The 26,661-nt window shown below is 35.7% G+C and overlaps 1 protein-coding gene and 1 pseudogene across 3 annotated transcripts in view; both read right to left on the bottom strand.

Annotated features, from left to right (window-relative positions):
- Nucleotides 1-3,548: 3,548 nt before the first annotated feature.
- On the bottom strand, nucleotides 3,549-3,663 carry LOC116592290 (annotated as a pseudogene).
- A 286-nt stretch (nucleotides 3,664-3,949) lies between these two features.
- KLHL28 (kelch like family member 28) overlaps nucleotides 3,950-26,661 on the bottom strand; it is a 37,338-nt gene continuing 14,626 nt past the window's right edge. For all 3 annotated transcript variants that reach the window (XM_032344120.1, XM_032344121.1, XM_032344119.1), the window contains exons 2-5: nucleotides 17,869-18,767; nucleotides 9,082-9,525; nucleotides 6,905-7,113; nucleotides 3,950-5,853 (exon numbers count right to left, since the gene is read on the bottom strand). In XM_032344120.1, coding sequence (XP_032200011.1) covers nucleotides 5,690-5,853; nucleotides 6,905-7,113; nucleotides 9,082-9,525; nucleotides 17,869-18,767 — 1,716 coding nt within the window. In that variant the 3' untranslated portion in view covers nucleotides 3,950-5,689. The remainder of the gene's footprint in view (nucleotides 5,854-6,904; nucleotides 7,114-9,081; nucleotides 9,526-17,868; nucleotides 18,768-26,661) is intronic.

A 26,661-nucleotide genomic window follows, 5' to 3' on the forward strand; every position in this document is an offset into this window, starting at 1 on the left:
GGGTTTGGGGATTGAGCCCCGCATCGGCATCAGCATTGGGTTCTCTGCTCAGCAGGGAGCCTTCCTCCTCCTCTCTGCCTGCTCTCTGCCTACCTGTGATCTCTGTCAAATAAATAAACTCTTAAAAACAAACAAACAAACAAAACTTTCACCCTCATTACTGCACTGGCCCCAGACAAGAGAACCATCAACTAATTTTATGAAAGAACCCAAAAGGCACAGTTACAGCTCTGCCAGGACAGCACTCCTCTTATTCTCTCTCCTGGTGGGGGGAAAAATTAGGTGTATTTTTTTTTTCCTCAAGCAAATTGCAGAATATGGCTTGCTACTCTTTTGCACCTTGCACCACATCTTACACATGCTAAGATCTTAACGACTCTCTGCTGAGATTTTACAATAATTTCTGGGTAACATGAGAGCTATCTTAGAAATCACAAGCAGAACTTCAAACACATCCACTCAGGCAAGAAATCTTAACTTCAGTATTTTAACCAGTACTCTTAAAATGGATATTTGCATACTTTGCCATCTATAATATACTTCAGCATGTATCTATTAAATTTCTACTTAAACTCTAGGAGTTGCCCTGTTAAAAATGCAGTTGAGGGATGGTTAACTGGTATTATAATCAGGAAACCCATACTCAAGGCAGATTTATGTTATCCATAGGCAGATTCTGTTATCCATAATTAGATCAGCATCCAATGTTCTGCTCAGTATATTAAATATCAGGGACATTATTGGGGAACACAGACTAACATAAAATCAAAAAGTTGCTCTTATTGGTGAAATTAGAGTTTCAAGATATACGGATTGTCTAAATTTATTTCCAATCCTTGCATGGGCAGGTTATCTGAATCCATGCTGGCCTATAGTTCACAACTTCCACAAAGATGGCACCTGGGGATTAATCACCCTTTCTTTTAGGACTACTGGTTGTCTGATACCAGGCAGAAACATAAGCGAATCCTCTGGAATGCTGCCTTGTCTGCCCCAAGTAAACCCCTCTTACAAGGCAAGTTAAAGAATCTAAAAGGACAGAAAGCTAGGACTGCACTGAACTTACCAACTGAAGTCCTCTGCGCTGGCTTTGCTGAAGAATGTTTCTTTAATGAGTGTCTGAACACGTGTCAGGGTTCAGCCTAACATGTTTCATTATAACCTGGTAATAAGGATGTAAAAGACTGGCTTTCCCATACCTACTTCAGTATTTGTGACCACTACCTTTCTACCAAAAAGGATCTAAGAGCTGAAAATGACAAAGCTACCTTGGGTCAGTTCATAACATTTGAAACATACAAAGGCATATTTCTCAAATTTATTTTAAACATTTCACATTAAATGAAATTTAACCATAGTCATTACAGAGCATCACCACAATAGTACACACAAAGAACTTTTAAAATAAAAGACAAAAGAATACAACCTTCAACAAGTTAAATGCCACTTTACCATGTAAACAAAAATAAAACCCTGATGCTAAAAAGATACATATTCAGAGGTAAAATACATTTACAAAACACTTAAACATTAACATAATCCACTAGATCACATTCTTTGCAAGAGAGTACAAATATTAGTACTCTACATCTACAAAATTTCAGAATCCTGTTAAAATCAAAACCATCTCTGGTTTATGATACAGCACAATTCATAAGGCAAAAATAGAGGCATTATCATCCAGTTCTTTAATTTCACTTTTGTATTTTAAGGCAAACTTGGAACTTTTTGCTTAGTATTTTAAAATAAACGGGACTTACACAAGATAACTTGACAAAATTAACAATAAATTATCTCTAGTTAAATATGCATAATATAAAAGACATATGGAAAACAATTTTTCTCTCTACAGAGATGTAAACTGGATTTTTATTGACTCTATATTCACACCAATAAGAAAACTTGTAAACCTATAGTATTTAAAACTTACTATATTTTGCACTCTTTTCCAATGTGTATCAACACTGAATCAATATACTGTAAGTGAAAATCCAATATATATCCAGCCACAGAATAAATGTATTTAATTAAATCATGTCTAATTAAAGTGCTGTTTTACAAAGAAAAAAAAAAGGTTAAGAAGTAGAACTGGATGTTAACTTGACATGTGACATCTTATAATTTCTTAGCTTTCAGACTACAGAGGTTATAGAGGTTATCACAAGTTTATTGAACTTTTAAGCAGTATATTTATTGTAGAATCTGATTTTCCTGAAAATGAGCACTTAGGTGACAATACCAGAAATCCAACACCAAAACTGAAAACAAACAAAGCATTATATGTACATATATTTCCTTCAATGTTAGCCAGAGTCTTGATAACATAGTATGTAATTTTTTAAAGTTTCTATAATTTTATTTTTCTAATAGAAAATATATTAATCAATTCCAGGAAGTTTGGAGTTCTAGAAATATTTTTACCATGATTCTTTTTAATGTCAGTAAAACCTAACTGGACACTAAAGGACACAAATGTCTACATATAAATTAGGTCTCTAATCACTTTTGATGATTTTGGCTACAAGGAATTAAATTAAAACTTTACCATAATAGTTATTTGGGTACAGAGCTCCCTCACCATACTTTACTCTTTGAATGAAAAGATTTGTATCTTATTTGTATTTCTAGCCCTGACAGGATCTGGCACAATATCATGTATACAAAGTAGACCCTCCAAAATTTGTCAAGCTCTCAAAATAATTTTTGAAAACCTAGTGCCATTTTCCTGTCATTAAATACCACTTCCTATAGTTTAATATTCATTCATATTTGAAACAATGTTAGCAATAACCTATGGAACTTACATAAACATCCTTTGGGCTACATTAAAAATCACCTAACTTCTGTTACTATATTTAACAAACTTTAAATAGCCAAACATTCCACTATTTCCACTGTCACCTTTTTTCCAAAATATTTCTGGACAATCTTAAATAGGTTTCTCCCCTTTGCCTGAGTATATAAATTATTTCTAGTATCTTTAATGGTGGGAATTTATAATAAAATATTTTGATGTTTTTTAACTTAAGAAACATGTGACTTTAAATACATAATTTGTCAGAAAATATTCATGATGAAACTTCTCACAAATCTGTATGAGAAGGTCTATTGTAAAGTTATCAGTTGTCAGGTTACAATACCTCTGGCTATTATGAATAGTACCGTAGGTTTAGTAAACCCAAAGTTAGTATTTCTAAAGTTTGGGGTTTCATTTCTTTTTATAGGTTTTTGTAATTTATTCGCTGGTATATGGTTCCTACTATTGCCCAAGATGTTTCACATTTAGTCTTTAGCAGGATAAAGTTTAGATTTTTCCAAAACAATGATCAATGTAGGCCTTTGGTCTAATTCACCAAGTGATTATATGTTTTATAACAATTTGATAGTGGGGATAATGATAAATGAGTAAAACATTGTTAAGATGTATAGTATAGATCTGTTTACAATTAAAATAGGTTTTTACAGTCTTTCCAATTCCTTTATCTTTGGGGGAGAGAAGATTAAAAATAGTATTAATGCATTTAACAATTTGACATAAACGAAAAAAAACTGAGTTGAAGACTTAAAATTAAGTATGTAATGAAATCTCTTTTAAATTGCTTTCCTTTAAACTAATAAGAACAGATACTACACTTGATCTTAGCCAAAAGGCCGAGAAGTAATTAAATTGCTTTTCTTTAAATAAAGTCTATGCCAATCACAATAGTGCACCTTGTTTCTATTCAATAGGTTTATTCAAATCAATTAAAAAGTTATTGCTATATATCATTATGTCATTCAAACAAGCAACATAGAAAATACTCAGCCTGTCAATGTTATTAGTAGCTCCTGTTGAGTTCTTATTAGGAAGAGACTAAAAATCACTTGCAAGATTTTATAATCTGTGCAAATATTCATAAAGCATACTACTTACATGATTAAAGATGACTTTACATAGTTTTGTACTATATTTTAAATCTACACTGGCAGTTAATGGAAGAACAAGAAAAACTGCAAATTGCCAGGCTATACATAGTAACATAGATGCTAAATGAACAAACCTATGTTTTATAATTACAAATGGCTTCTTAACAACAGCTTGGAATATTATGGCACTTAAGAATGCAGTATAAATTTTTTCTTAGGAAACAAATATACACTGGTTTTGCGGAGTCTATAGAGATAATAAGCAGGTTTAAAAAAAAAAAAAACAAAGAAAAGAAAATTAAACTACAGTACCAAAAATTATAAGTATCGATATCCTAATAAAATGCAAAGTAATATATTCAAGACTAACAGATATTTTCTAAAACATGCTAAAACAAAATGAGCTGACCACTTATTTTAAATAAGCTGTCACTGGCTATAGCAAACAGTCTTGCTTGTTTCTTTAGTCAAAGTAGAACCAAATTTAGAACGATTACTCAAGTAAACATTGAGTTCCAGTTTTCCTCAGTAACTTTAAAATATCCAATTACCTAAGAAGTGTACAAAGTAATGCATAACTGCCTAGTGCTTTATATTTAATGCATATATTTGTCTTTAAAAAGGACATATATCTAGCACTAGAAGAAGATAAAAAAATGCATCTTTTTTTAAATCACTACTTAGGAACCATGAAAAGTATAACATGGGCCATTTAGATGATTTTTGGATGTTAACATTAGCATAATCACTAACATTTTTAATAAGCACAAACCATGCCAGTAAAAATGAAAAAAATACTATTAAAACATGTCATGCATATCTCATACTGAACATCCAAAAGAACATTATTATAGCCTTTTACAGATCCTACAGTTAGCACCATTTTTATATCTGAACACTGTGAAAAAGCAACTAAGGGTCTTAAAAAACTAAAATTATTATAAGGATATGTAGAAAAAATCAGTACTGCTAAGGGTGGTACTAAACATTTGTCAAATATTTACATCAACACTGGGAAGCCACTGTACTATGAAAAAAATAAAACTGAAACTGATATGCTTAACTTTCTATCCATGCTTAGCATAGCACAGGTTAGTAACTAAATTCATCCAGCATTAACCTGCCCTATAAAAAAGGCATAAACAGGAAATATCTGGCTTCTTAATATAAGCCTCCAAAAAATGATGATAGTAAAAGCATTTGTTTTGCAAACTTATTACATCTCCAGCCCTAAAGCCATTTAATAGGAAGAATATCCTGGTGACTCACTATGGTATATAATTTACAATCCTTAAAAGTACCCCCCTCAAAAAAGCAGCCCTTTATTTGTTTAAAATGTGAAGCATATGAATTTATATCCAACAGACAGTATCAGCATTTTGTCTAGTCTTTCAATACACTCCCACATCTAAGCATCTCTCATCCTAGTAAATCATGGTGCATATATCAAGAAAGAAGGAGAGCTAATTTTTTTTTAAAGCAGCAAGATTTTCTCCACATGTACACTAATGAACATAAAACTACTCTATGCCAGTATTAGAGGAAAAAGTGCACAATTAAATTGGCAAGATCTTTCCTTTTTTTTTTTTTTGATTATTGATTCACTGTATAATCAAGAGCAACCAAAGCTACTTGTCAATTCAAAGTACCCAACAGAACTTTGAGTCTTCATGCCATTTCAAGTTAAAGAGAAAGATATGTAGCTTTCGGATTTCAGAAAATGCGGCATCCTTTCATGCGGCACAAGGTTCATCACAACACGATTCCCACCAGTGCACACTCGTCAAAGTGCTGTTAATCCGAAGTTGCAGCGACAGTATATCATGCCAGCTGAATCCAGCCACGTATCTGAGATAGGGTCATATTTCTGCACGGTATTCAGATAGGAAGACCCTGAGTGACCACCAACTACATAAAGGTAGTTATCAACTACTGCAGCACCAACCCCTAGGAAAAGTGGGTAAAAATAGGAAAAAACATGTTAACCATGAAGTTGACTTCTCCCTAAAAATAAATTTGTATTTTAATGTTTTCTCAAAATACATTTCAATAATCTACTGTTAATTACACAAGCAACATCGCCATACATACTTACTGGGGGAAAAAAATCCCCTAACATGAAAGCAAGAGTTGAAGTCTTCCTTCATCTCTCCTTCCCAATCCTACTCTCTCCTCTACCACAGAAAAATACAAAGAATGTAGTATATGTCTTTCCATATGCTTACTTTTGTTTATACTTACATATTTTCAACAAATCATTCATCTTTATCAGGTTTTTAAGTATGTTGAAAATATCTGAAACATATCTTGAACCATACAACTTATGCTTTTAAAAATTGTACTGTAAATACTGTTATACACACTACCCAAGAGAACAAGACTACCCAATGTTTTTTTCACATTCTTGTTATTTTACGACTTTCCCTCTTATGCAAGAAATATCCTTAAAGCATTTCCATCAACTTAAAACCTTCCCCTTAAAATAATGTGCTATAAGTTTGGAATCAAAGGTAATTTCTATTCTTCAAAGATTTTTTTTTTTCCTCTGGGAACCCTGAAATCCAACCTTTCCTATATCTCCAAACACCCTCCAAATGTGAGAGTATTTGAAAGGTAAACTACAGACTAATGTAAAAAAAAAAAAAAAAAAAAAAAATCCAAATTCTGTGTGAGTGTGTAACATATAAAAAGATGACATTTGCTATGTGGACAGAAGAGTTTCTGTAAGATACATTCTATTCCCACCATTTCTATAAATGTGTTCTCCCAACTTTAAGAAGATGATAATATGCACACTGGCATATTAAAATCACAGTATAGAAATCTGTGTAGTTTTGTCAAATCAGCTGTCTCTCAAGTGTAGCACAATAAAGTTTTTTGTTTTGTTTTGCTGGACAAGTAATACTCTTACTATTATATTCCAAGGTACTACTATTCCAAGAATATCACTATAAGAAATATCATCCTCTATGTTTAGATATTATTTAGTTATTATTACCTGTTCTGGGTTCTTTCATTGGTCTACATACAGTCCACTGATTCTGATGAGGGTCATATCTTTCAATGCTTGACAAATGTGAGACACCATTATGTCCACCCACCACAAAAATAAAGCCTAGCATGACACCCACACCAAAGTGAATCCTTTTATCTGCCATAGATGCAACCATCTCCCAGGAGTCCTTACTTGGGTCATAACGCTCCACACTGCAAATATTCACAAAAGAAAGAATTAATTTGCATATTTTTTGTGCCATTTCTTCCTACCAAAGCAAAACTAAAACCTACCATAGTTTTAGAAGTTCCAACAGACAGATATAAAACAAGAGTAGTTTGTTCCAGATGTTTACATTTTGCTGATAAAACCGCAGTGATAAAAACTTACCTTGTAAACTGCGAGCAATAATACCTATATGCTATTCCATTATATCATACAAGCAGCAGGGTATATTAAGGGCATAAAACTTCTGAAATCAGGAAACCTGAGTTCAAGTTCTAATGCTGTATACTTCGAGTTGAATGAACCCTAGCCCTAACACTATGGGTATGTGTAATCCTAGATAAGCCCCTTCTGCTCACCTGAAAAAATGGGGATAACTTAACCTCAAAGGATTCATATAAGAATGAAGTCAAATGAGTATGCATGTTCTGAAAGAACTCTGAAAATCACAAATTAAATATAAATGTTTTCCAAGGACAGTAAGGATCTTCTACATAGCTAAGGAAAAGGGAAGATTAAAAAAAGGAAAGGAAAGGAAATTTTTTATCTTACAGAAGTTGTGGTGGTTTACTGTAAAGCAAACACTGCAGATTACATAACACAAACTGGCCAATCATAATAATCTCAGAGTGATTTAGGAGAATTCAGGGGTTTAAGTCAAGTCTGCATTCCAGAGAACACCTGGCATTTCCAAGCTGCATTATGGATATCCAAAGCAGATGAGAATTTCCAAAAAAGCTTCCCTAGAAAATCCCAGAGGGCCTTTATAGCTCTATTTTGACATGAGTGGGTACAAAGGCAGGCTTGCTGAGCTTGTTCTGGTCCTAAACTAACTTCTCAAGAAAGCCTGAAGCAGTTGAGAGTCAGTAGCATAATTCTGGAGTTCAGAGCAGAGACTAGACTGTAAACTAGACTAGAATATAGACAAAACTATAAATATTTCTGAAAGAACACTGGAATAAAAGCCATTAGAGCCAAATTACTGGACCAGAAGAGTTGATAAACTTTAGTAAGAACTTAAACTCCAAGAGCACTATCTCCCAAAAGAAATACTCAATTTTTATCTTAAAAATTTCCACCAGCACATTTTCAAAGAATAAAAATGCATGGCTCTGCCCCAAATACTTTTCCTTCAACTAAGGGAGCAATAAAAAGGAGTAATACTTTAGCTTATAGAGAAATAAAAATTTATAGATGAAATGCTATTGTGCTCTTGCCTTCTCACTTAACAAATCACAATATACTCTTCCATTAAATGTTCACAATCAATAAAAGACACATCACTTTAGTCACTATTAGAGAAAATCTTTGGAACAGCAATTTTCAACAAAGGCTCAGAATTATTAATTTTCCATATAAGCAAGTCACTTTATGCTTTCATTTTTCTCATATATTTTTCTCCTTTATTCAGAAATGCTACAAAATGCAGAAACCTCATATTCAGACTCCAGCAGAACTCAGGTACACAATGATACACGCATGATTATAGAATAAGAATCCAAAAAGGAATATTTAAATAAGGCTTTATGTTTATGATGCATAATATATAAGCATATAGGAATTACATTTTCACTTTTTATTCTGCTAAGCAATGCAGTAACAGACCATTTATAAACACACATACACCCGTATTTATATAAATTCGTCACCCAAAATCTAAAGTTGTCTAACTTCATTTTATAATCAGATCTCTGAATTTTAAAATCTAATCCAATTATATTAAATGAATGAATTTAAAATTTTGTTAAGAGGAAGCTTATTTTTAGCTTTGTATTAAATCCTCATATAAAACAATTGTAACTACACTTATAGAGCAGATTAAATTTCAAATGCCTAACAATATTACTTTAAAAACTAAGAAGGGAAGTTCATTCACACATACCAGTTGTGTAAGAATTATTGTTAATGAGACTTTAAAAATCTACAAGCATATGCAACTTCATTAAGTTAAATACCTGTTCATGTGGGCAGGACCATACCCACCAATGGCATATATCATTCCATCCAACACGGCTGCAGCAAAACAGCTTCTTGTTGTAGTCATTGGTGCCACAGGTTGCCATTTTCTTATTTTAGGAATATATTTCTCTACAGATTGTAAATAAGATTGTCCATCATAACCACCTAAAGCATAAAGTTCTCCTGCAAGTACTACTACTCCAAGGGTACTTCGGCTTTCATTCATTCTCTCAAGAGAAGTCCAGGTATTTGTATCAGGATTCCAGCATTCTACTGAATTTTCATGTTTTCTGATAGTGATGCCAGGACGCACGTTAGTTTCAATACCACCTATAACATACACTTTTTGGTCTAAAACACATATTCCAAATTCATAGCGAGGAATGTTTAGGGGTGCCAAACCAATCCAAGAGTCATTCTGAGGAAAGTACATCTCCACACTGAAGAATAAGCAGAAAAAATTAAATTTTAAAAATCAAAATGGCCCCAAACAAAAATGTTTAATCTCCTTAGTAATCAGCGACATGCCAATTAAAACCACAACAAGCCATAACATACTTTCTAGACTGGCAAAAATTTAAAGTCAGATGGTAACAGCTGTTGGCAAGAATGTGAGCAAGAAACGCATACTCTGCTGGTGGGAGCATGAACTGGTACAAACTACGCTGGAAAACAATTTTACATTATCTGTTAAAACTGAAGGTACACAAATGTTCTGATTCGGCAATTTCGTTCATGTGTATCTACACTACTGAATGCCCGTTATAGTCAGTTTTGCACCAGGACATACATACAGAAATGTTTATAGCAGCACAGCACAATCACCCATCAAAAGGAGAATGGATAAATAAGATGTGGTATATCACCCTAAACTGAGCAATTCCATTCCTAGATATGTATCCAAAAGAAATGCACACATTTATGCATGACGGTCACAGCAGCGTTATTTATAACAGTCAAAAACTGGAAAGAGTTCAAAGGTTCATCAACTATAAAACAAATAAATAAAATGTGGCATATCAGAGAATTCAGCAATGAAAATAAATTACAGCTAAATGTAACAGGAATGAATCTTTTTCCTTTAACAGAAATGAAACCTTACACCTATAATGCCAAGGGAAAAAAGCCAAAATCAAAAGAATATATTCTGTATAGTTTATTTATACCAAGTCCAAAGACATTTCTAATCTCTAGATTAGAAATGAGGATATTGGTTACGTTTGGGGAGGACAGAGAGGAAACTCCAGAGTGGTTTCTGGGTGTTGGTCATGTACTATTTCTTGAACTGGTTTGTTAATATTCACTTTGTGATAATTCACTGACCTGTACACTTGGGATTTGTGCATTCTTCTGTATGTGTGTAACACTTTAATTCTTATAATTAACATATTTATTGTAAAAAGAAAGTATTATATTTTACTCATATACTATAATACCATATACCAATTTAACGAACTATTGCTTCATGTAATCTCACAGATGAAATTCACAAACATATTTATTGTTCAGTAAGAAAACACAACCCTGAAGAATATATGTAGCATTACTGTATTTGTATAAAAATATGTAAAACCTAATGCTATATTGGGGCACATAAATATGTGGCAAAATTACAATGAAAAGCAAAGAAATAATATGCAGAAAATTCAGAATAGTGGCCACTTTTAGGAGAGGAAAGGAGATGCATCAAGGAAGGATACAAGGGAATTTAAAGGTATTGTTTATTTTTTATGCTGGTTGATAAGTACTTGGATTTTTTCTTTATACCTTGCATGCAAACTATATATGGTCTCTTGAAAGTATTCATACTTCATTTCAATGTCTCCAAACTCATTTGTGCAATAACATAAAATATATATTCTCTATCCAGTATGATTAAAGAACATTCATTCATTCAGTAATTACTGAGTGCCTATATACAGTTTTGTTATACTGCTTGTTTTAAAATGTGAATTTGTTCTGATGAAAATGATACATCAGGGAATTATCTGACCTTCATGAAAGCAGTTTGAGTGAGGTGGTGGGGACAAATCTTGACTGGAGTGGTTCAAGAAAGAATAGGAGATGAGGGAAAACAGCGGATATCAACTGTTCCAAGGACTTTACTGTAAGGATTAAAACAGATATGAGACAGATATAAGGATAAGCAGAGAAAGACCACGGCCTCCAGGGAAGATTGATTTAATCTGGGAGCCTAAACCAGAACATGTTTGCATGCTAATGGCAAGGATGTAGTACAGTGGGGGAAGGTGATGTAAGAAGAGATATGCGATAAATTCAAGAGCAGAGCCCTTGTGCAGAGGAGAGGAAATGGAAGCAGTAAGTAGAGAAATGGAGGAACTGGTCTCAGAAACAAATAACCTGGTGGATTTGGAGATCAGAAGACAAGACAGTACTCTTCTGATTGCTTCTATCTTTTGAGAGTAAGAGATAGTCATCAGCTGAGAGCTGAAAGCTGAGGGTTGGACGGGGTTGGATGTCCTTATGGAGAGAAAAGGTATAAAACAGTCCTCCAAGGAGGTGGAGAGTAAATTACTTAGGGAAATGAAAGGGGTTGTCGACAGTGCTAGGTGTCTTAAATGAGATCACTTAAGATGGGTATGTGCGTTTCTCTAGCCACATATTGCTGCTCGGGTGCAGCCATGGCGTAAGAGGAGAACTGATTCTAACTAGAAGAGTATGACTGAAGAAGGGTAAGGGAGCCATGAGTATATTAATGGAATGACAACAATGATGTTCCTAGAATCTAAGCTGAGTAAGGAGTGAAAGTGAGGACATGTAGTGGTCAGTGAGCAGTTAAGTTTTCTGAATATAGGGCCAAAGAATTAAGTCTTGAAGGCAACAAAGAATGACTGCAGATGTACTGAAATAAATAAGCTCATAAGAAAGGACATGGTAGTCAGAGAACGGAATGTATGTAACCAAGATTTCTGAAGTTTGAAGTCACTGGTAATGGCAAAATTGAAGTATAATCATGAGAATAGTGCCTGAGGTAAGGCAAAAAAGACTGTTAGAAGTGAGATCAAGAAGAGAGGCAGAGTTGTTGTATAACTGTGGATGGGGATGTTGAAATCAGTAAGAATGACTCTTTATACAGAATGATGAGAAAGACAGTAAGCCAGTTATAAAAATCTTCAGTGAATAAAGTTACTAAAGGGGTTGCAGATGCTGGCAACATGATGCAGCCTAATGGCAAATGCTTGGAATGAATTGAGATTTTGTAGAAAGGGGAGATAAAAAAAAATCTAGGAAGTAGATATGAGGAACAAAGAAAACACTTAACCAACCTTTAGGACCTGTGATACATGAGGTATGGGGAAACAAAACAAAACAAAACAGGTTTGAGAGGGCTTTGGCAAAAAACTATCTTTAAACATCAGTCATATTTCATTAGACCAACTAATTAAAAATAAAGGGGATATTTTTAATGATTAAATATAAATTCAAAAAGATATGGCAGACAGATTTGAGGAGTCAAAAAGAAAAGGACTGGGCAGGGCGCCTGGGTGGCTCAGTGGGCTAAAGCCTCTGCCTTCGGCTCAGGTCATGATCCCAGCATCGGGCTCTCTGCTCCGCGGGGAGCCTGCTTCCTCCTCTCTCTGCCTGCCTCTCTGCCTACTTGTGATCTCTGTCTGTCAAATAAATAAATAAAATCTTAAAAAAAAAAAAAGAAAGAAAGAAAAGGACTGGGCTATTAAGATAAATTAGATGATATATATGACCATACAGTAACAGTGTAATAAAAAAACAGTACATTTGGGTTATGTCCCAGGTTCCTAGCACAGAGCTCCTAAACTTCTTGGAAATTTCCTGAGTGATAGGAATATCTTTTGTTATTTACAATGATCTCTTTTCAATTACACCTCAGTTTATGCTACTGAAGTGACTACAAGTGGCCACCTAGATCGCTTCAGCATGGGGGCCAGAAACCAGAGGTGGCAATAATGTGATTAACAGTCTGAGGTCTGAGGTTGAGCTCAATCACCAAGGGCCAATGATTTAATCAATCATACCCTCACAATGAAATCGCCATAAAACTCCCTCCCTAAACAATGGGGTTTAGAGAGCTTCTAGGCTGGTAACACACAGAGATGCTAAGAATGGGTGGCATACCAGAGAGGGCATGGAAGCTCTGTCCCTTTCCTCCCCACACCCTGCTCAATGTATCTCTTCCATTTGGTTGTTCCTCCGTTGTATCCTTTGTAACAGATTGGTAGGTAAAGCACTTCCCTGAGTCCTATGAGTCATTCTAGCAAACTTGAGCAGGGGCTATTGTGGGAACCTCTGAACTTTCACTCTTCTAGACAGAAATGCAGGTAATGTGAACACCCCATTTGTGGACAGTATCTTAAGTGGGGATAGTCTTCTGGGACTAAGCCCTTAATCAGTGGGGGCTGAGCTAACTCTGGATACTGTCAGATTACTGGACATGCATTTAGTGTTGGAGAAATGGAAAACTGATTGGTATGAGAAAAAAACCTCTCAATGATAAGAGTTCAGCTATGATAATGGATTTTCAGAAGTGATTTAGGTAAACCATGATACAAGATATAAAGGTTCTAATCCTTATGGTTTTTTAAGGCAAATGGATAATTATTTTTCTTGGAATCTGACCTGTGACTCAGAGCACTGAGGTGAGTGGTGTCATGTGTGGTGTGGCTCGAAGTCGATTTATTTTTATTTATTTTTTTTTAAAGGTTTTATTTATTTATTTGACAGAGAGGAATCACAAGTAGATGGAGAGGCAGACAGAGAGAGAGAGAGAGGGAAGCAGGCTCCCTGCTGAGCAGAGAGCCCGATGCGGGACTCGATCCCAGGACCCTGAGATCATGACCTGAGCCGAAGGCAGCGGCTTACCCCACTGAGCCACCCAGGCGCCCCTCGAAGTCCATTTAACATTAAATGTATGTGCACAATTATTCTAAATCACTTCAAATGTACTGCCATCTTATGACTCCCTATGTGTGAACAGAAATAATACTCAGAGCTTCCTGAGATTCCTTAAGCCACCTACCCAACCCCCACTTTCCTCTTTTGCATACCTCCTTCCTTTTCTAAAGGGAAAAATGAGGCTATTGGATAGTATCTATCTTAAACTCCTTCTCCCATCTCTCCCCATGCCAGCAAACCTATCCTCATATTATGGTTTTGGGACATAAAGAGTCCCTCTTCCTCATATGTAAAACCTTCTACCTTTGGGACACCTGGGTGGCTCCATTGGTTAAGCATTCTGCCTTTGGTTCAGGTCATGATCCCAGGGTCTTGGGATCAAGTCCCACTACTAGCTCCTTGCTCAGCAGGAAGCCTGCTTTTCCTCTACCTGCTGTTCCCCCTGTTTGTGCATTCTTTCTCTCTGACAAATAAGTAAATAAAATCTTTAAAAACAAACAAACAAAAAAATGCTTCTACCTTTACTTTTGATACCAACCCCTTACAATTTCCTCTAAAACCTTGCTTTATCAATGACCATTCCTCTATCCTGTATCTTTACCTTATTCTTCTTTACCAGCATCTGATAATAAACATACTCCTGTCTCTCTCTCTTCAAGAACAAAATAAACAAAAACTATCATTTTGCCTTACCTCTCTCCTCATCTCAGCCAAGATTTTTAGAAGTCTTCACAGTTTATTTCTTTATTTATTATACCCATCTTAATCTGTTATAATATATCCACAGCATTCCTAAAATTCTGCTGAAATTACTTCACCAAAAGTCATTAATGATCTCCATATAGCCAAGTTCAAGAGCCACTCTTCTATCTTTATCTTTCTGGAACATTCCTTAGCATTTTACATTGTTGATCACACTTCTTCCTTCTTGACACATTTAAATTGCTTGGCTTTCATGACACTATTCTTATTCTCTCTTGATTCTCCTACTTCTAAGATTGTTCTTACAGCCTTCTTCTTGAACATTAATGTTCCCCAGAGGTTCATTTATGAACCAATCTTTTTTTCCTTTCTATATGTTCTAAGTGGGTAGAAAGAAGGGACATTTAAACCCGTCAAGAAGTCCAGAAGACTTCATGGTTTTAAATTTATACCTCCAAATGATATTACATGCCAATAACTTCCAAATATCCAGCTTTGATCTATTCGCTGAGCTTCTGCAATCATTTCCGGCTAGTGAGTCATCCTTCACTTGGATATTTAATAGGCATTTCAAACTCAGTATGTCCAAAACAGAACACACTACTTTCCCCTTTAAAATGGCTTCTCCTCCTATATTCTCTCTCACGGTATATAAGATTCATCCAGTATCTAACCAAGATATCTAACTCATTTTTGATTCTTCCCTCTCATGATCCCCCCATATCCATTCACTAATTCCTGTCCATTTGCCCTCTTAAAACATTTCTTAAATTAATACCCCCTTCTCTATCTTTGCTTCTTCCACTTTGGACCTCATAATCTCAGGCCTGTACTTTTATAATAGTCTCTTTCCTAATGACTCAGATACTAATTCTGGCCCCTCAATCTTTCTCCATAAGGCAGCCAAGGATGATCTAATATATGAATGTGATCATTTCACTATTCTCCTTAAAATTGTTTTTGGACCCACATAAGAAAAATCCTCTTCATCATGGTACAGGATACCTTCTTTAACTTGGCCCTACTGATAACAGCCTACCCCTTACTGTTTAGATCTTTGAACCTTATTTTATTTTTAACTTGCTTTTTCCTTTTCTTCCCTTAAGATTTTATTTTATGTAATCTCTATTCCCAACGTGGGGCTCAAACTTACAACCCTGAGATCAAGAGCCGCATGCTCCACCAACTGAGCCAAACAGGAGCCCTTGATCTTTGAACTTTATACTCTGGAACACCAAACAGCTTTTAATTTCCTGCACATCCTATACTGTATCATTCCACTGTGTCTTTGTGCACTTCCTGTGACCTTTTGCTTGGGTCTTGCTTAGCCTTCAACACTCAGCTTGGGCGTTAACAATATCTTCCTTAAATCTCCCAAATGGGATAAATGCCTTTCCTTAATACTTCCATGGTATTATCTTTATCACTGCATTAACACCACATATTATAATTACCTATTTAAATATCTGCCTCCTTAACTAAATTATAAATTTGTTAAAGACCCATTATCTAGCACAGTGTTGTCTGATGCACAGGTGTTAAATATTTTTTATAGAGTCAAATTGAATAATTTCTTAGATTGATTCCAATTTCTCCATAGTTATAAATAATACTGCAATAAATGGCTCTGTGGCCATTTATTATAAATATAATAAATGACAAATGACATTTAATTTTTTTTTTCCTGGAGTGCCTGGGTGGTTCAGTCAGTTAAGCATCTGACTTTTGATCTCAGTACAGTCTTGATCTCAAGGTCGAGTTCAAGTTCAGAACTGGGTTCCACGCTGGGTGTTGAGTCTACTTAAAAAAAGTTTTTTTTTTTTTTTTCCTTATAATAGATGTTAGATGAAAGATTACTGGATCTCAACATATGAACAGTTCTTATAACTTTTTAATAATTTATGTATGTTATTTTTAATACTTGAGACCAAGAGGCAACTGGTCAAGAATTTTTACCATGTAAATTCACATTTGAAATTTTTCTCATGACATTTTACTAATATGCTTTACTTTATGCCAATAATTAGTGCCCTTAAAAATAAGAATTAATAATCAATTTTTGTAGTTACCATAACTAATATTCTACCTATAGACTGGTCTCAATGATACTAGGTTTAGACTATGTAATTAGTTTAATTTAGACAATTAAAATGTAACTGAGACTTTCTAAAAGATAAAGATACATCAGTTGACACTGCTAGAATATCAATACCTTCCTACCACTGGAGGGGGTAAAGCAATCTACTAAATTTTTGAAAATTGCCAGAAAGAAGTCACAGTATTAAATAAACTTATCAAACATGGAAGTTTTCATGAAGCATTCCCATTCAAGGGTAAAGCAAAGGTAACATCCAGCTATCTTTTCAACATATAAAAGTTACTTGTGTAATGCTGCAAATCAGGGATTGGCAAACTATGGCTAAGGACCAAATTCAGTCCACTAAGGACTTTTGTAAATAAAGTTTTGTTGGAACCCAGTCATTTCATTTTTTTACATATTGTCTATGGCTGCTGTCACACTACAATGGCAGAGCTGAGTAGTCATAAGAGAACCATATGGCCACAAAGTCTAAAATATTTACTATCTGGCTCTATACAGAAAAAGTCTGATAACTCCTACTGCAGATTATTAGAAAAGAGAGAACTCTTTACTATTGTCATTAAAAAATGTTTATACTGAAGAAAATAAATATGTATGTCCATGATTTGTATTAGTATCCTCCTTTTTCTTATTTCTTTGGTGATTCTTCTACTTGATGGTATTCATTCAAACCCACTCCTGTCCCCCGTCTGCCCTCATCAAAGATTCCAAGCTCTCCTTTTTGGTATCTTCTGTTTATAGTTAGCAATAATAAATCTCTACTGAGCTGGTCAAATAATAATGTAAACAGTTTCACAAATTAAAAGAAAAAAAGACATGAAATGGTAGAGAAGTAAAAAAATTCATAGTTTGTGCATGGGGGAGCTGGGGGAAGGTCATTAATAACTGAGAGTGTTGAAAGGAATGGATGACAATGTGATTAAAACAACCAGGTAAGCGTTTTAGGAAGAATAAAAGAAAGAAACAAATGAAAAAGTAAATAAAGAAAGTAAATAGTAAAATCAAATTATTTAAGAAATAGAGAAAATTAGCACACTTAAAAAGTATAAAATCTTTTAGCACCACTCCTTTAAGAAAGCCTTCTATTTACCTATCCAAACAGGCAAATAGTCCAGATTTTCCTCCTACGGCACAAAGTACTTTGGGAGCACAGCGAGGTCGTGTCATCAGGACAGTCTGATGAGAGAGTCTATGTTCAGGCATAAAGTGGTACTTTAGGGCTTCATTCAAAAGATGTTTACAAGTGCGATCATCACGAATAAGATGATTTGCTTCATATAGTCTAGTGAGAAACTTAACACTCAGCAATGGTAATCTCACACTATTAAGTAGCTGTGCTAAGTATTTCTGACGTTCTTGTACATCGTACTTGATCCAAGACTCAAGTGCATAAAAAACAGTCTCTTCGGTAGCTACATTCAAACAGTCATTGGAAACAATTTCATCCAAATCAGCATGTGTAAGTTCAAAAAACTCTTCAGTCTGGCAAACAGCTTCAAAATTCTGGCATATGTATTTAGTAGCTGCCAAATAAAGGTCATGACAACCGTATGTCTCTGCAAAACGAGAAATTCCGATACAATTACCAGGATCAAGCTGGCTTTCAAGAAATGCACAACACTCCTTCAGGACAAGTTTTATCTGGAGTAGGTTTGCTGCTGGAAGGAGAGATTCAACTGTGTCCTGTGAAATAAAAACAGTTCCTGTATAGGCATACTCCACAATGGCCTGGAGAGCAGTTTCATCAATGCACTGAAACTCAACCTCACTGTTCTCTTTTTCAGAAAGGTTTCCAGTGAACATAGCTTTGAAATATGGACTGATACTGGCAAGTACCACTTTGTGAGCATGGATTTTAACATCACCAACACGAAGAATGATGTCACAGAGCTCGTGATGTTGACGAAGAAGATTCAAGCCCTGAAGAAGTTGTTCAGAATGCAAATGGGTTAAGTTAGCAAGCATGTAGGTCGGGGATGTGTGGTCCATCTGCAGAAAAAGAAAAAGCATAGTTACTTCAAAATAATCTTGCCCATATGACTCCCTTTTCAAATAGTACAAAATAAATGAAATTTGTTGTTTATTGGCCTGTTGGTTTTTAAATACTTCACACTAAATACTAGACCGAGACTTTTAGCAATCACATAATTAACAATCATATAATTCAATTCCTATATTATAGATACTAGGAAACAAAGGCCCAAAGGCCCAATGGCCACAACAGTGATATGCCCCAAACCACAAATGTCTCCTGACAATGGACTTTTGGATTGGAACTCTACCAGATCTTCTGTTTCCCTTCATTAAATTCAAGTCTGAGTTACCACTGAAACAAAATGGAAATGTGAAAAAAATTTTGCCTAAAGGAAAATAAGTTTTGAAAGAATGCTAAAAATTCTTTGGCTATTTTCTCAATAATAACATCAATGCCTGCCAAAAGATGCTTTACTTGGAAAGAAATTTCATATTAACTCACACACTTTACCCAAAGACATAGTAATTACTTTAATAAAGGGTGCTGAATTTAACAAAAGTATTACTATCAACAAATTCAACAACAAACAAAAAATTCATGTGAACACAATCTGATGCTCTATAATGAGGGCAGTTAGGCTCACTTACTCATCTAGACATTATCTACTCAACTCTTCAACATAACTTCAGATTATAGCCAACCAATCTTTTTGTCACTTCGTACATCTGAAGATGAAAAAGAATAAAAAATAGGAGAAAAGAGATGAGAGAGAAAAAGAAGAAAAGGAAGGAACAGGAATTGTGGTAGGCTGAATAATGGTTCCCCCAAAAAAGATGTCATTAAAACAAAAAACTTCTGGGGCGCCTGGGTGGCTCAGTGGGTTAAGCTGCTGCCTTCGGCTCAGGTCATGATCTTAGGGTCCTGGGATCCAGCCCCGTGTCGGGCTCTCTGCTCAGCAGAGAGCCTGCTTCCTCCTCTCTCTCTGCTGCCTCTCTGCCTACTTAATGATCTCTCTCTGTCAAATAAATAAATAAAATCTTAAAAAAAAATAACAAAAAACAAAAAACTTCTGCTCTGAGAAAGATAATGTCAAGAGAACAATAGGACAAAACATGCCTTGGGAGAAAATATTTTCAAAAGACACATCTGAGAAAGAACTCTTATTCAATGGATACAGAAGATGTGGTATATATATATAATGGAACAGTACTCAGCCATCAAAAAGAATGAAATTTTGCCCTTTGAAATGATGTGGATGGAACTAGAGGGTATTATGCTAAGCAAAATAAATAAGTCAGAGGTTTCATTTGTATGCAGAATTTAAGAAACAAAATGAACATGGAAACGTAAGAATGAACATAAGAAACAGAAGAACATAGGGGAAGGGAAGGAAAAATAATATGAAAATAGAGGGGTAAACCATAAGAGACGGTGAACTCTAGGAAACAAAATGAGGGTTGTTGAAGGGGAGCTGGATGAAGGGAAGGGGTAATTGCGTGATGGGTCTTAAGGAGGGCACTTGATGTAATGAGCACTTGGTGTTATATGCAACTGATGAATCACTAAATTCTACCTCTGAAATGAATAATATAGTATATGTTTACCTATAGCGAATTTAAATAAAGAATTTTTAGAAAAAGAACTGTTACTCAGAAAAAATTACTCTAAATTCAACAATGTAAAAATGAACAACCTGGGGCACCTGGGTGGCTCAGTCATTAAGCATCTGCCTTCAGCTCAGGTCATGAACCCAGGGTCCTAGGATTGAGCCCCATGTCGGGCTCCTTGCTCTACAGGATGCCTGCTTCTCTCTCTCCACTCCCATTGCTTGTGTTTCCTCTCTAGCTGTCTCTCTCTGTTAAATAAAAAAATCTTTAAAAAAAACCCAACCTGATTAAATAGCAATCATATAGTGACAGACACTTATATTAAACTAAGTTTTGTATATTCAAGCCTGATTAAAAAACATCTAACCAGAGAAGAGAAACAGATGACAAGAAGCAAAAGAAAAGATGTTAGAGAGAAATGCATATTAAAACAAGAATGAGATTCTACTTCACACCTATCAGAATGGTCAAAATCCATAACACTGTGGATATGAATTCCTGAAGAGAATATGGGGCAATAGGAACTATCATTATGGCTTGTAGGAATGCAAAATGGTACAGCTACTTTAGAAGACACTTCAATGGCTTCTTACAAAACTAAACATACTTTTACCATACAATCCAGCCACTGCCCTCTTTGTTTTTTATTCAAATGAACTGAAAACTTATGTCCACATGAAAACTGTGCATGTATGCTAACGGCAGCTTTATTCATAAGTGCTAACACTTGGAAACAACCAGGATGTCCTTCAGTTTGTGAATGGATAAACTGTGGTACACCACACAATGGGGTATTATTCAGTGCCCAAAGAAATGCTTCCTATCAAGCCATGAAAAAACACAGAGAAAATCTAAATGCATATTGCCAAGTTAAAGAAGCCTGAAAAGGCCCGATACTGCATAATTCCAATTATATGACCCTCTGGAAAGGTCAAAACTATGGAGATGATATAAAGATCAATGACTGCTAGAGGTTAGAAAGAAGGGAGGGATGAATAGGTGAAGCACGAAGGATTTTTTAGGGCAGTGAAATTACTCTGTGTGATACTACAATGGTAGATATGTGCCATTGTACATTTGTCCAAATCCATGAACGTACAACACCAAGAGTGAACCCTAAAGTAAATTATGGACTTTGGGTGATAATGATGTGTCAATGTAGGTATGTAACAAATGTCCACTTTGGTGGGGATGTTGTTAATGGGGGATAGTATGCATATGCTGGGGCAGGGTATATATGGGAAATTTCTGTACATTCCTCTCAATTCTGCTGTGAATCTAAAACTGCTTTTAAAAGATAGTCTTTAAAGAATAAGTTTAAAAAGACACCTAAGCTACTTTATAAGCTCACATCTCTCCTAGACTAAATAATAATGTTCCAAGATACATAAAAGAATCTGTAAATGAAATCCCTGAATCACTGCCAGGACCGCAAGACTGGAGACTGTTTTCAAAAATAAGATTGTAAATTCTACAAACATTTTGGTAAGGTTAATGTTAATTTCAGATAACATTTTAAAGTAACTGTTTGATATGTGAATACCTAGAAGAGGATATAGTGACCTCTAGGACTAGGACAGATGGAGCTAATAATAAGACATGTGTTACAGACTAATCTTGTTTCTTTATTTGATGTATTTAGAAGACTTGGAGATCAAGAAAATACACCTGATGTCTGTAAAGAATTTTACAATGACTTTCATGATTTTCTTGACAGTAAAACTAAAAAATATAAGGTAGTTCAGTTAGCTAAATCAGCAACACTAGTGCATACTACTTAACGGAATGAAGTCTACCTGAAGGAAGGCTTCTGGAGTAAGCTATAAGGCCAAACTGAAGATACTTGGGCATGCCCTTCACCTCTACAGATGACATGAAGCTTCCAAAGACAGCAAAATCATTGGTTAACAAATGAAGCATCCAAAAGACCTGATATTTAACAAGAAGAAATTTAAGAGGGATAAATATTAAGATTCCAAAGTGGATTTCAAAACAACTACATAAGAATAGCTTGAGAGAGAAAAGACTCAACTGTAGGATGTGTTTAAAGGTCTCAGAGATTTTAATTGCACTATTATTTTAGTATACTAAGCTTAGGTAGGTTTAAGTTGCAATAATAAAACTATAATATGCAGAACTAGAGGAGATATTCTCACTTTGTTTTGCAAATGTCACACCACATCTGGAGTACAGATTCTTAAAAGGGAGCAGAACAAAGTATAACATGATGAAGAGGGGAAATTCAAATCATGTCTTATGGGTAATGGAACTGAGGATGCTGAGTATGAAGAGAAGGAAATCTGAGAGGGTTATTATGTGAAAAACCTAAAAGTTATTCAATAATAATAATAATATAATAATGTAGGGCTGCTTTGAGGATTAAATGGGTTTATACAAATAAAGTGCTTAGAATAGCATTTATCAATAAGTTATTGTATTACTAGTGAATTTCTAAAGTGTCTACTTAAGAGGTATTCTGCTTTCTGTGTTGTACCATCTCTCACTACCAGGTAAGAAATCCACCCTGGGGGCACCTGGGTGGCTCAGTGGTTTAAAGCCTCTGCCTTCGGCATGGGTCATGTCTCAGGGTCGTGGGATTGAGCCCTGCATCGGGCTCTCTGCTCAGCATGGAGCCTGCTTCCCCCTTTCTCTCTGCCTGCCTCCCTGCCTACTTGTGATCTCTGTCTGTCAAATAAATAAATAAAATCTTAAAAAAAAAAAAAATCCATCCTGTACCACTGACATCCTAAGCCCCACAAACTACTGCAGAATCGTTGATTTTTAAATCAAGTTAGTTATTGATTTGTTTTTACATAAATATGAATCATATAGTGACAGAACCTTATATTAAACTAAGTTTTGTGTATTCAAGACTGATAAATTACCATTAACATATGAGATATAAAGGCACAATACAATACTGATTTGTAAAAATACACACACATAAATGTACACACAAAACATACACACCTATGTGTGTTTATATGTGTATATGTATATCTCAAATATCCATATATGCAGGACAGTATGATTTTAAGAGACTGGGCTTAGGAATCAGGGTCCTAGGGTTACAACATTGTCTTTACTATTTATACTAGCTATGTGACCTTGGGAAAGTACTTGATCTTAAAGTCTTGGTTTTCTCATGGAGCGCCTGGGTGGCTCAGTGGGTTAAGCCTCCATCTTTGGCTCAGGTCATGATCTCAGGGTCCTGGGATCGAGCGCCACATCAGGCTCTCTGCTCAACAGGGAGCCTGCTTCCCCTTCTCCCCGCCTGCCTCTCTGCCTATTTGTGATCTCTGTCTGTCAAATAAATAAATAAAATCTTCAAAAAAAAGAAAGAAAGAAAGAAAAAAGAAATATTGAGAATAGGGAAGGAGTCCAAAATGCAGAGGAATAGGAGACCTGAATTTTGTCTGGTCCCAGGAATTCAGCTAAACAGCTATCAAATCATTCTGAGTATCTGCAAACTCAACCGGAGATTGAAGAAAAGAATAGGTGTAATTCTACAAATAGAAAAGTGACCATTTTCTACAAGGTAGAAGGTGCTGAGAAGTGAATCTGAGGTGATATATGGGAAGAAAGACTGCAAGGGGAGGGAGCCTCCATCAGCCGGCTACCAGCAAGTGATAAAGCAGCAGAGCACAAAAACAAAATGTTTAGAAGTCTGTTTTGGTGAGGGAGGTGGCTCAGGCTGCTAAGCAGGGATGAAATCCTAGCTGGGTCAGTGTGGTCGCAGGATCCTTGGGGTCACAGGAAGCAGGGGTGCCTGACTGTGGCAGGTTCCCAGGCATCAGAGGGGGAATCCGGCTACAATCAGTGAGACCAGGAGTGGACTCTCACCTTGGGGTTGCCATGGACTGTGATCTTCAGCACAGAGGGGATTGCTCTCTAAGTAGGGGCCCAACAAGCAGCAGAACCAGGGAGACACTCCCTTCTTCCCCTGGGGGGGAGTGCTGTAGGAGCATGCCACAAGAGCCTACACGGTTTGGAGACTCCAAACAGGGTCATGTGCCTGAGATAAAAACATTTGGTCATGGGCTGGGTGAGCACAGAGTGCTGCTGGAGACCAGGAAGACAGAAGTGACTGACTGCTTTTCTCTGAGGACTCATAGAGGGGCCCGAGCTTTTACCTCCCCAGCTGGAGACCGGGAGGCAGCCATTTTCATGCTCATCCTCTAAAGCTGTGTGGAAAGCCTTCAGGGAACAAAAGCCACATACAGCAAACCAGAGGAAATTCCTTAGCCTGGCCCCCTGGCAAGGGCAGTGCAATTCCGCCTCAGGCAAATATACTTGAGAATCAAAGCAACAGGCCATTCCCCCAAAAAGATCAGCAAGAACATCCAGCCAAGACCAAGTTTAACAATCAATGAGAATTGCAAAACTCTAACACTAGGGGAATACAGCACAAAGAACTCAAGGCTTTTATTTTCAGGATTCTTTAGTCTTTCTACTTTAATTTTTAAAATTTTCTTTATTTTTTTAAATTTCTTCTTTCCCTTTTCAACCAATTTCTTATTTTATCAACTCCTTTTTAAAATCTTTTTAAAATTTTCATTTTGACAGTTACATTCTATCCTTTCAATGTATTTAATTTTATTTTTGTATATAGAAGTTTTTCTTTCTTTACAATTTTGAGATTCAGTTTCCTCTAAAACTGACTAAATATACTCAGGACATAGCAGATGGCTCTGTTCTATTCACCTGTCTGTTTAGATCCTTTCCTTTTTTGTTTTTCTTGTTTTTTTCTTCTTTTGTTTTTTTCTTGTCTTTTAATTGCCAATTTTACAGTTACATTCTACTCTTTCATTGTATTTAATTTTATTTTTATACATACATAAGTTTTTCTACCTTTACAATTTTGGGACCTAGTTTTCTATAAAACATACCAAATTACACACTGAAGCCAGTGTATTGCTCTATTCTGCACATCTGTCTTATTATAGTATTTTTTTTTCCCTTTGCTTCCCTCCCCCACCACCCTGCCACCCATATCAGGTCTCTTCTGATTTGTTTAGTTTATATTTCTCTGGGGTCATTGTTGCCATTTAGTATTTTGTTCTCTCATTCATCTATTCTTCCCTGCAGAGAATGACAAGACAGAAAAACTCACTTCAAAAAAGAGAACATGAGGCAGTACTGACTGCCAGGGACCTTATAAATATGGACATTAGAAAGATGTTGGAACTAGAGTTCAGAATAACGATTATAAAGATACTAGCTGGGCCTGTGATGCCTGGGTGGCTCAGTCCGTTAAGAGTCTGCTTTCCACTCAGGTCAAGAACCCAGAGTCCTGGGATCAAGTCCCACATTGGGCTCCTTGCTCAGCAAGAAGCCTACTTCTTCCTCTGCCTGCCACTCCCCCTGCTTGTATTCTCTCTCTCTCTGACAAATATATAAATAAAAACTTAAAAAAAAAAGATACTGGCGGGGCTTGAAAAAAGCTTAGAAGACACTAGAGAATCCCTTTCTGAAGAAATAAAAGAACTAAAATTTAACCAAGACGAAATCAAAAAGACTTTTAATGAGATGCAATAAAAAATGGAGGCTCTAACTGCTAGGATAAATGAGCAGAAGAAAGAATCAGTGATACAGAAGACCAAACAATGGAGAATAAAGAACCCGAGAAAAAGAGAGAGAAAAAGAACCAGATCACAAAAGGAAAATCTGAGAGACAAGTGAAACCATAAAATGGAACAATATTAGAATAACTGGGATCCCAGAAGAGGAGGAAAAGAGAGAAAAGGGCAGAAAGTAGAAATACCCTAATCTGGGGAAGGAAACAGGCATCAAGACACCCCAACATGTAATAGTGAAACTTACTAATCTCAAAGACAAAGAAAAAAATCCAAAAAGCAGCTAGGGACAAGAGATTGGTAACCTATAAGGGCAGAAACATTAGATTGGCAGCAGACCTATTCATGGAGCTGTGGCAGGCCAGAAAGGACTGGCATGTTACATTCAGGGTGCTAAATGAGAAAAATATGCAGCCAAGAATACTTTATCCAGGTAGGATGTCATTCAAAAAGGAGTGACAAAAAACTTCCAGTATAAACAGAAACTAAAAGAATTTACCATCACTAAACCATCCCTATAAGAAACACTAAAAGGGGTCCTCTAAGTAAAGAGAAAGCCCCAAAATAACAAAGACCAGAAAGAAACAGAGATGATACAAAGTTAACAGCCACTTCACAGGCAATACAATGGCACTAAATTCATGTCTCAATAGTTAACTCTGAATGTAATTGGCCCTATCAACACCCCTATCAAAAGACACAGGGCATCAGACTGGATAAAATAA

The sequence above is a fragment of the Mustela erminea genome, chromosome 5 (assembly GCF_009829155.1).
Source record: "Mustela erminea isolate mMusErm1 chromosome 5, mMusErm1.Pri, whole genome shotgun sequence".
NCBI lineage: Eukaryota > Metazoa > Chordata > Mammalia > Carnivora > Mustelidae > Mustela > Mustela erminea.